This window comes from Marmota flaviventris, chromosome 2, assembly GCF_047511675.1.
Source record: "Marmota flaviventris isolate mMarFla1 chromosome 2, mMarFla1.hap1, whole genome shotgun sequence".
NCBI lineage: Eukaryota > Metazoa > Chordata > Mammalia > Rodentia > Sciuridae > Marmota > Marmota flaviventris.
This window is the reverse complement of record NC_092499.1, coordinates 22,552,604-22,563,955: the sequence shown is the minus strand read 5'-3', so window position 1 is coordinate 22,563,955 and position 11,352 is coordinate 22,552,604. Positions and strand designations below refer to the sequence as shown.

The 11,352-nt window shown below is 36.8% G+C and overlaps 1 protein-coding gene across 1 annotated transcript in view; it reads right to left on the bottom strand.

The window, feature by feature from the left end:
* Positions 1-3,621: 3,621 nt before the first annotated feature.
* Positions 3,622-11,352, bottom strand: part of Sel1l (SEL1L adaptor subunit of SYVN1 ubiquitin ligase) — a 56,832-nt gene continuing 49,101 nt past the window's right edge. Inside the window, exons 20-21 of the mRNA XM_027931606.2 lie at positions 9,987-10,115; positions 3,622-7,910 (exon numbers count right to left, since the gene is read on the bottom strand). Of these exons, the coding sequence (XP_027787407.1) occupies positions 7,704-7,910; positions 9,987-10,115 (336 nt within the window). The 3' untranslated portion in view covers positions 3,622-7,703. The remainder of the gene's footprint in view (positions 7,911-9,986; positions 10,116-11,352) is intronic.

Sequence of the window (11,352 nt, the reverse complement as noted above, 5' to 3'; positions counted from 1 at the left end):
GGCAATCTCACTGGCCTTGAGACAGCTGTACAAAAAGCAGCCAGCCAGTCTGCAGCTGTTCTGGCTATCCCATCCCATCCCAGGCACCTCAGTGTGGGAGATGTTTTGGAAAAACAGGTTTAGGTTCAGGTCACATGGCTCCCCACCCCATGCTAGTCAGGGTGCACCTCACTTGCTTCAGATAGATTTTTACCTTTAAAATTGCAAAGCTGCGCAGAATACCTGCAAACACTGCTTTAGAAGTGCATGGTAAAAGTAGAACAGCCTGCCAGCATGGACAAGTTGACACAAAATGTGCCCCATTTACGTTTCACTATTGCTCTTTCCCCATGGCATTGTTTGCACCTCCATTAGAAACCTTACCACACTGTATTAAGGACAATAGAAGAGCATCGTAGGTTAAGAATGTGGGATTTATAGCCAAGGTAGTCTTTTATTTAAATTTCAGTTTTATGACTAACACTTAGCTGTGTGATCTTGTGCAAGTTGCTTAGCCTCTCTGAACTTGCTTCTTCATTTGTTAAGTGGGAATGACATGAACTGTGCTGACATCAAGGAGTAGCTTTCAATTCAATAATGCATGTAAAGCACTTAGTGCCCATCAGATGTTGTGTTTAGTCAGTGGTGAAGATGACCCAGAGGATAAGAGCCTCTTTCAATTTATTCTTTCATCCATGCTCATCTTTAAATTCACTTTACATTTCAGTGCCTCGAACATAGTGTCTAGAGTATAATAAAGGCTGATAAAGGGCAAGAAAAAAACCTTAGGTAATAAATTAAAGATCAACCTTTTTCACATGAAGGGCAACTTGGCCTGTAAATTGTCTGGAGTTAATGATTTTAGGACAGCAAATATGTTATTTCCACCATAAAGGCCTGTAAGTCTGGTGTTAGTGAAAAAAGTCAATTCAATTACTTCTAGCACGTAAGACCTTCTGTGCCTTAATGACCACCCTGTGTGCCCAGTCTCATGCTGCCTCTGAGAACCATGTGAAGTGAACAGTTTGCCTAAGCTACCCACATCACTCAGTCCAGGGCGTTTTTTCCCCTTATGATTCCCTTCTTTACTTTTGTGGGCCGTTCAAAATGGGGTTAGGAGTGATCACCAATCTCTTAAGATCAAACATCAGAGGAGCAGCAGCTGGAAATGCAGGACTCCACTGTAGCCTGTGGAGGTTGTGTCTTACACATCTGACCCATTTATCATGACTCTTGTCCTGGCATGGTGACACTAAAAAACCCCTAATAATGGTAATAGGCAAAGGAGTTGCAATTACTTTTTCTGCCATTAAAGTTAGGATTTCAAGTCTGTTCTAGGCATTTCCTCTATTTCACTGCTCTAAGACAATGTCCTGTTCAGAACTTCTTATATTGTGTTTGGTGAGACCTAGTTGATTCTTCTGTGCTTTAGCTAACCTGAGTACATAAAAAATATCAATTTTGTTATGAGACTTTAATTTCTTTTAAGTCTGAAATGAGCGATCAAATACAGATACCAATTATACAAACTTAAGTCTTTAATGACCCTTTTCTCTGCTCTTGAAAAAATAAAGGCTGCTCTTAACGGTTCTGGTGGGACAATTCCACTTACAGCACATACTTCAATCAAAATGGGGTTACTAAGCTAGCTGAGGGTTTAGCTCAACAGTGGAGTGACTACCTAGCATCAGCAAGGCCATGGATTCAATCCCTAGCACTGGAAGAAAAACAAAGTACTACAGGGAAATACTGTACTGTTCTTACCTCTCTAGGTCCTTCAATAAATTTCCATGTATGACTTAAGATGTTAAAAGAACATATATGTGTAGGTTGGAAAAATTCAAGTAAATTTTACACTAGTGCATAAAGGGAACAAAACTAGAAAGTTCCCTCCACTCTTCACCATCATGGGTACATGCACACACACAATCAGGATTAGCCTATTTATTTAAGATTTCATTTAGGGGAAAAAAAAAGTTCAATTAATCAAAATTTCCTTAGAAAAGCATACTAATGAATTGTAATGGATTATGCTGTCATATATAACAAATTAGAATAAACAATAAATTGTAAAAAAAGTTCCTAAAAGAAAAGCATACTAAGGGCAAGGCCTCGGGGGAAGAGTGGGGAAACACATATGGACAAACTCTGAAACTCACAGCTGTGCTTTTCACGTCCTGAAATAAATCTGGTTTCCAAGAAAGGAGGTTTCTGTTCACATTTAAATCTTGAATCATGTAAAACTCAGTGAAATCTTCATTTTCAAAGTCAGAACCCTTACTTAGAGAGATTTACAAGGCACATGAAAAATCATTTCCAATCTAAAGAGGCTAACTTCAACAAAGTTCTAGCCGTAGCAAGAAGATAAAAGGAGATTGGATTGGGCAACAACAAATATTTACATGAATGTTCTGAAAGTCAGCTAAAGTAGGACGAGCTACTCAATTTACATGAGAGAAAACATGTAGGGCTTTTAGAAATGCAATTGAGTAAGGTGGGAGTTCATAACCCACTTGAATCAAAGTGTGGAATATGATATGTCAAGAAATTTGTAATGTTTTGAACAACCCACAATAAAAAATTAAAAAAAAAAAAAAAAAAAAAGAATTAACACTAGCTGAGGTTTAAAAGAAGTTAATTCAAAGAAGAATTTGGCCTCTAAGGAAAATCAGGCTTAGAATTTTCAGTATCCAATTATAAACTTGTTCAATCTGATGGCTTTTAGGCAGTGACAGAAGTCACTATAAGTGTGAAAGATTCCTGACACTGCGACACTTTTAAACTGGAGAGTAAACTTCATTTTATTTTCATTTGCTTATTCATGGAAAATATCCAGAAACTAAAAAAATTCCTTCTTCTGCTTTTCATAGTTTCTACTACAGAAATTACCTTCTAAAATTTTACTTTTACATCATTTAAGTATATGTTGTAATTTAGTATAAGCTAATCTCAAAGCTGGTATAGGCAATCTACATGAGTAGTACAAAGGAATTTAAAGAGACTGTTTCTCATCAAGTTTCTTTCAACGAAGATTGAGCACTGCATTTTTAACAACTCTTCAGAAAAGAGCTAAGTGGTAAGTAGGCATCACACCCAACTGCAGGCTGAACGGCCAAATTGTCGGTATACCTCTCATGTCCAGCATCCCCATCACTTCCATTTTATCCCAGGTCATCTGGGGCAGGCTGGCTGTGCTCCTTGAAGTGAAAATTTGAGATCCAACTTGCCACAATTTGCCTTGGCCACTTGAGTTGGCTGCTATGAAGGTGAGGGCCAAAATTGTAATCCATTCCTAATCCCTTCCTCCTTTTTTTTTTTTTTTGTACTGCTGGGATTTGAGGCCAGGTCCTCATGCAGGATGCTGGGCAAACACTCTATTACTGAGTTACATTCCAGTCCCTGACTTGGATTTTGTGTACAAAGCTCACTCCCAGTTTAATATTGCTTTATTTTCCATTTCCTTTTTACTCAGATCTTCTTAGGAGCTGAAAATGAAAGACGGATTAAAAATGCACCCCCCCCCCCACCGCCAAATGTTTTACAGAAGTTTCTAAATTTCTAAAAACTTTCCTTAAAAAGTTGGATCATTCAGGTTAAAAGAGGAGTGGCTGGAAAGGTGCTTTGTGGCGGTACACTACAGGATACAGGAAAACCAGAGGTGGAATCTTTATTTCACAAGTTTCAAGATACAGTATAAAATGAATCTGTACATCTCTCTATTAACAGGGTTTCTGTTTACACAATTATATTACACGTCACCAGTTTTTATACTGCATTTCATTAAATACAAAATAAATTCACACACACAAAAAAGTCTACCATGGTATTCCTTCACAATGCCAGCATGGTCTTTTTAAACTTCCTCTTCTAAATATTTATAGTGGTTACTTGGATCCTATCAACATTTTTTTTTTTTAAATGAAAGAGAAATAGTGTTATCTTGTATGTCAATCCAAATTCGTAAAAACAGTACATGTGAGATGGCTCACTGCACATAACCAAGGGATCCTTCTTGTGTACAAAATCAGACTTTTTACTTGTGCAAACAGTCATCTTAAGATACAAATACTGTTATTTGGGGTCATTTTAAATTTTCTTAAAAGACCAAGTGGATGGATAAATTTAGCTTCTTTTCAATGAATACTACACATTTAAAAACCAGGTAGTGCCTCAGAAAATATGGCATTCACTAATTGCATATTTTCACTCATATTTGAGCAATGACTGATGAAAAAGTTTGCATAAAAATAGAAGTTTTCTTTTGTTCTGATTATTTTTTGCATACTTCTGTTCCAAATATTGTGTAATATATACTAGTTCACTTTCAAAACAAATACCAGCTGTCACTGGAGCAAAAATAGCCCTGGTCTTCTTGGCAGGTAAATGGGTGATTTACCTGAAGCATCTTGTCTTTGAAATGTGTATGTGAAATGTTAGTCCAAACCTCTGTAGAGGAAGTTTTTGCAGATGTAGTTAGACATTAGTACACATGCTATACACATGAAGAATTGTGGTTTTCATCTACAGGCCAGCATGCATACTTCCAAAACGATGGTTTGAAGAACAAACATGAAGAGCAGAGAAAAGAGGCAAAAATGAATGAAATTCTATATATAAAATAATCAGGTTTCCTGGAGGCTCCTTAAATAAATCAACCATCAGATCATCACCAGATTACTGGTGGAAGTTTCTAAAGCTTCCCAATGGTACAGAGACAAAACAGTTTAGTGGTAAAAGTCCCAGAAATTAACCTTATATGCAAAAGGGTAACAAATCCTCAAGAACATCAAGATTAATGATTCATAAAGTTAATCTGATTTAAATACTAAATAATGAATTCTGATTTACTTTTTCTGTGCCATTGACTATTAATGAAAACTAAAGTAAGCCTCACCCAGAAAACAGAAAAAACTTCAAACACAAAAAGGAAAAATTTGGACCCCCCCCCCCCCCACCACCAGTGCCACCTTTGCAAAATAAAATAGAATGGACTTTGAAACCATTGGCTAACGAACAAAGCATATGCACAAGAGAAGCGACGCTAAATAGAGCGCTAATGTCATCACCTTCGAAGGCTGAAAGACAGACTACAAAAGGTATCAGGAGAGGTGGGCTACCGTGGAGAAATGAAGCCACACTCTATCTGGTAAGTCTAAATTCTAACATTAAAACTCCTGAATCCTGGAGTTAGTTTAATGTCACTGACATTAACTAGCTTTAGTTATTGTCACTTTATTCAAATGGATGCCATTTGATTACATAAGTATTGTGCATTATTTTTAGGAGAAAACCAAACCCAACCCCTATTTGCTTAGGTACCATGTCCCATGAACAAAAAGAAAAAGGAAGCAAAGTATTTTGAGACAGTCTTTAAAAGAAGCCATAAGAACTGAGTTATTTTACCATTCAAATTTCTGAAACCAAGTGGCCCAGGGTAAAACAAGAGAAAGAAGCAAACTAAGGAAAGGATATTTGCAGTATTAATAATAAAAAAGGACACAGCAAGGAGTAAACTAACAGGAAGTCTATTATTACATGAAGAATAAGACTTCACTTTCCCATCCAGCCCAAGCGCATGCTGTTTAAGAAATGTTTTCTCCAAGTACTAATGGAGGGAAGTAAAGACAGATTTAAAAAAATGCAATCCAAGAAGAAATTAGACGGATAGCGTAAGAAAAAACTGGAAGTTGGTAAGTTATCTTACAGGGTTTTTCAACAACTCTTTTCTTTTGAGCGGGGGTCTTACTATGTTGCCCAGGCTGTTGCTTCAGCCTTCAGAGTAGCTGGGACTACAGGCATGTACCTTCATGCCCAGCTTCTTCAGCTTCTAAATTAAAACAGTGCCTCCTAAAGAAGTGTGTGTGGCTGCTACATAGATTACACTTATTCTGAAGGGTGGGGGCAGAGGGAGCAATGAAGACCTTGACAAAGTGTACCATCTGCACTCGAATTTCTAAGTGCAAGAGACTAAGTGGGTCCCTATATTTATAAGAGCAGCCCAAAGCAACATTACACTTTTGAGAGCAACATTCTGTACCTCTTACAGATATGCTTTTATATGTATGGTCCTCTCTGTGACCACCTCTTCAAATTTGGAAGCAAATATCTGGGAGGAAAGCTTGCTTACCAGGTTTCCCTTAATATTCTAAGCACACAAAAAAGTATACAACTTCACATTTAAATCCTTCATGTTCATTATAGACTAATCAAATCTAATTCTAAATACAATCCCAACTTCAAAAACCAAAGCATTATAACTCAACAAGAAACAAACTCTTCAAGTTTTCTGGCAGATGGGGGATTATAGGAAAACAGTCCAAAGGTTAATATATAAAGATTGACATCAGTGGACTGTTCACTTACTAATGTAGGCTCAGAATAGATAACGGATGGCAAATTCCACCATTTATCCATAAAACAAAATTCAAATTTGGTTTAATTCTTTCATGAGAGATTACACAAAGTTCTCAATTTTCTTTTTTGTTATTTTTGTTTTTCCCCATCTATTTAACTAGGTAACCATGAAGTGTAGTAGCCTTGAATTTCCTAACATTAACAGTAAGAGGGTGGTAAATATGACAGCTAAGCAAATGGTTAACTTTTTACCGTAACATAAAACTGTAAGAAATAAAAGCCACCTGAACATACACAGTAGTCCATACAGGCCTTGGCTTTGTCAGTCACTGTGCTTAATCCATCTTCAGTTCTCTGAGTGTAGGGCAGTTACTGTATGCCATATCCTGACAATGCTATTTCATATTTGAAGAATTCAAGATATTGATATCTTCTTTGAGCGGTAAAAAATGTAAAGTATTTTAAAATAAAACCTGGGAACAAATACTTCAACTTTGGGGAAAGTATGTCTATGATCTTGGTACTGATCCAAATTTCTTTAATGTTGCTTTCCAATTTCTCCCAGCTAGTCCAACCTCTGGCTTCTGGGTCAAGGCTCTGTACACTCAAAACAAGCAAGCAAATTACACTGAGTAGGTGGGGAAAATTCACGTTAGTGCAATAAGTCAGTTCACAGAGTTTTACATATATTCTATTACAAAGAGTTGATGTTCACATAGAACTCTTTAACAAAGCCTTTCAGTTTTTGAAGGACAACAGCATGGTATGAATTATGACAATCACCTATACGAAACTTCCCAACCTTCCCTTTTAAAATAAAAAATATGAGGCATATGTATACTTGCATGTGGTGTGGTAAAAATTTCTCAGTTACTGTAGTTCCAAAATACTTTGAAGACATTTTTTTCTTTTTTTTTTTAACTTACTTAAAAGGTAAGTTTACTTTCAGACTTTTAAATATATGAGTTTTCCTTTTTACACTGATCAGTTTTTAGTGTCAATGCACAAGACAAAGATGTTTGATATAAGAACTTATGCACATTGAAAGAATGACCTAAAGGATTAGACATAAACAGCTGAATGCAGCAGAAATTACTGAGTGTCTCATATGTTTCAGAAAAAAAGAAAATAAAAGTGAAAAGCCACTGAGTTGTTATTCCATATGGCACTGAAACAAACATTCAACTTAGTTAAGTTACTTATCCCTGAAAATAAAGGCATCGGATTCTAAGCAGCTTTAGGAATTCAATGCTTCCTTGTGCCTCTTCCAGGAAGTGGCCACTGATCCCAAGTTCTATATCAAATGTAAGTGTTCTCAGCAAACAAGTTCCTTAGTTTTCACTGGTCAAGGCTGGATGTGGCGGCTGTTACTATGGTTGCTGCTGCTCTTGTGGCCCCTCCTGCTGGGGTGCAGCTGGTCGTGGCCCTGGAGCCCTGGGCACAGGCATGTCTTGGTGCTGCCTCTGCCTGTAAGCTATAACTGTTCCCAATAGCAATGCAATGATGGTCATGAGGTAAAGATCCCACTCGGGTCCCAAGAGCTGGTCCATATCGAGTTGGGTGAACATGTCACGAATCTTAATGAAAATAATGAAAAAATCATTATCACTCCAACGTCAGGCAAGGAACTATGAAAATTACACCACAAATTAGAGATATATACTGAATTAAATTAACTGCTTTTTCAATGTGTTTAAAAAGAAAGGTTTTAAAGCCTTCAATGGATGCTCACAATAATATGTCTCAGGAATTAGGATATTATAAGAGTTGGCTATGTACAATGTCTAAGAGGATTTTTTTTCTATTGGTAATTTAATGTACCAATTTCCAACTATCTTCCACAGGAAACGTTGAAAGAAACAGTGGCACAATAAAGGAACAGGGGGAAACATGAGCATCTTGGTTGTCTGTAACCTCTCTGTGATGCTGGCACTCTGGCTGAAGAGTCGTTCCAGTGACAGCTGAGTTGTTTCCACTACCTTTCATGTATCTGAAGACTACAAGAATTCAATACCTAATAGCTGAATGGATAATGCTTTCTGGTTAGGCTTTAACTAAAATTCATACTATATTAACCCATGAATTTGAACTAACAGTTTTGTTCTTAGTCTATGAGATTTAGTTGTCATGTTTGAGAAGTTATTCCTGATATTTTCTGACTACTACTAACCCCCAAACTACTAAATATGGGATCTATTCTTTATTTTAACAATATTACATTTATAAGATCTCCATAATGCATATTTGTAGGTATAGGTGCTAAATTTTTCTGGAAAAAAATTAAAAGAAACAACTGAAGAGGGGCCTGAAATAAAGATTGTGTGCTTTTCTGTCCTATTTGACTTTGTCCCTTAACACTGATTACTCTTGTTTTTTTTTTTTTTTTTTTTTAAGTTGGGATATCTGGGTGGTAGCATATGAGATATTTTATTGTCTTTATATTTCTATATTAAAAGCAGCACATATAATATACTGATTAGGGCATACTGCAATATTAAATCCTAGACCATACTTGGGGATGAGAACTGTGGGAGACAAGAGTCTGAATTAGTCCTGAGAGAATTAGTGGGCTTTTCAACTAAAGGAAAAAGATCATTTCAATTGGCAGAGTATATGACATACTCTGGTTCATCAAAGCAATTATAGCAACTGATATTACACATATTTAAATGACCTGGAGAATAGAATCTAACATGTCAAGTGCTCTGGAGCCCTATGTGTGGAGGACCTCAGCAGCGTGGCAAAAGGGAGAAATCCATTTCTCTTTATTGCTGCTAGAGCAGCATGGACTGCATTTCTATCTACGTAAGGGGGGGGGGGAGGGGGGGAGGGGGGAGAGAGCTGATCTTAAATCTGAGGCCAAAATGCTATATCAAACTATTTTGAAAGACATTAACAGAAGGTTGAAACATCATTCTTTTAGGGTACTCAATGAACTAAAGTTAAATGGCCTTTGTTTTAAACAAGGAGTCTCAACATCTTGGGTTTCAGAGTTAAATTCTGTAATTTGCTATTAGGAACTATTGGTACTATGAGCAAAATTTAAAACTGACAGAACCCAAAAGCACCTACATGCAAATATCATTAATTAAAGTAGGTAGCTTTGAAGAGAATAGGCAACCCATCTTCTGTTTAGGTTCTACTGCTAGCCTGTTTAAATAATTCAAGCTATTTTTAGGGAGAAAAAATTTTGGTGGCATTTTTAACATATGTTTCACTTTTGGAAGAATCTGAGATACAAGAGGTTGTACAGATTCTTAGGTTCTTCTCCACCCGGCACTTTATTTTTTTAAAGGAAATGGTTCAAGTCCTTCCCAGGAAGTCATCTCATTTAATGTTTACTGAATTTAGTTTAATTACTGTTTCAAACTGCCATTAAGTCTCTTTTCCCTAAACTGGAAAACACCTATATCAAAGAAAAATGTTTTAACATTAGGAACCCCTGTGAAATGCTACATGAAAACTGTTACTGCCTCATGTGTACATCTGATCCTCATCTGATGAGGTCCTGTGGTACTTTTACCTAGGCAGAGCTGGAAATGAGATCCAACATAGAATACTCCTCCCTATGCCTCCCAACTTTTTAACAAATCTCCAGGACCAAGAAAGTGATATCATTTATATTTTAATTAAAAGAGACACGAACCACTTACATTTGTTTCCCGTATGTACTGCAAGAAATAGACAACGCCCAATTTGCAGAGTGCTAAGAAGACTGGTACTTGGGCATCAGGGCTGGCTTCGGCTGCCATGTCATAAAAGCGTTTTGCAAGGTGAATATCCTATAATACAGGTAACAAACCCAAACTTATTTCTTGTTAAAATAAGTGAAACTGTTTATATTTAGTTTATACATTAGGAAAATTTGTTTTACTTCAACAAATTTCCCTTATCTAAAGGGGGAAAAAAAACCCCAAAACCCAGCTTTACTGGGTAAAATTTAATTATCTAACTGCACCATATTGAAAAACTTAATTAAAATTTAGAAAACTTTGCTTATTTTCCACCAAAGTAACATCCTATTTGCTATGAAGATATGCTGGCTATAGCCATGTATCTGTGTATAATATGTTAACATATAACATATAATAACAAAATATGTTAACCTGGAGAATTCCAAGGACACCCTCTAGATTTCAAGATGTTTTTTCCTACTTAAAACTTCACTTGGTGTAAGCAACTCTGGTTTCATTTCAAATCTCCAGTTCACACTCAAGATTTTCCAAGAGGTACTTGTGTGGGCAATGTTAAAGGTCTCTCTATTTTATTTTTTTTAAAAGAAGGTATAAATGACATTCTTTTTTTTTTTTTTTTAAGAGAGAGAGAGAGAGAATTATTTTTAATATTTATTTTTTAGTTTTTGGTGGACACATCTTTATTTTTATGTGGTACTGAGGATCGAACCCAGCGCCCCGTGCATGCCAGGCGAGCACGCTACCGCTTGAGCCACATCCCTAGCCCCTCTATTTTTTTTTTTTTTTTAAGCCACACCTGATTGGCTTGTTTTATTGGAGAAGGCATGGAGTTAACAATGTGAAGATAGCAGGGAACCCAGGTTGGGAAGAACATCCTCCTCTCCCCATATATGCCCACTGTTAAAGACCTCTGTTTTTTTTTTTTTTTAATATTTATTTTTTTTTAGTTGTAGTTGGACACAATATCTTTATTTTATTTATTTTTATGTGGTGCTGAGGATCGAACCCTGGGCCCTGCACATGCTAGGCGAGTGCTCTACTGCTAAGCCACAACCCTAGCCCCAAGACCTCTATTTTTTAAGTTCCTGAACTGACATATGGGCTGTCTCTGATCAAGTACATGCTTGGGAATTGGCCTGTGTGTATGGCAACCTCTCTCCACTTTGCAAAGAAAGGCACACCCTTCTCCTACCTCACCTCTTTCTCATGTGCTCTGCCCAGTGGCATAAAAACTTCAGGGTCACCACATAAAGAGAAATCCTGAAATCCTGGTTTTAGAGAAGGCTCCTACATGGACTAATTATGAACCCATTGCAGGGCATCT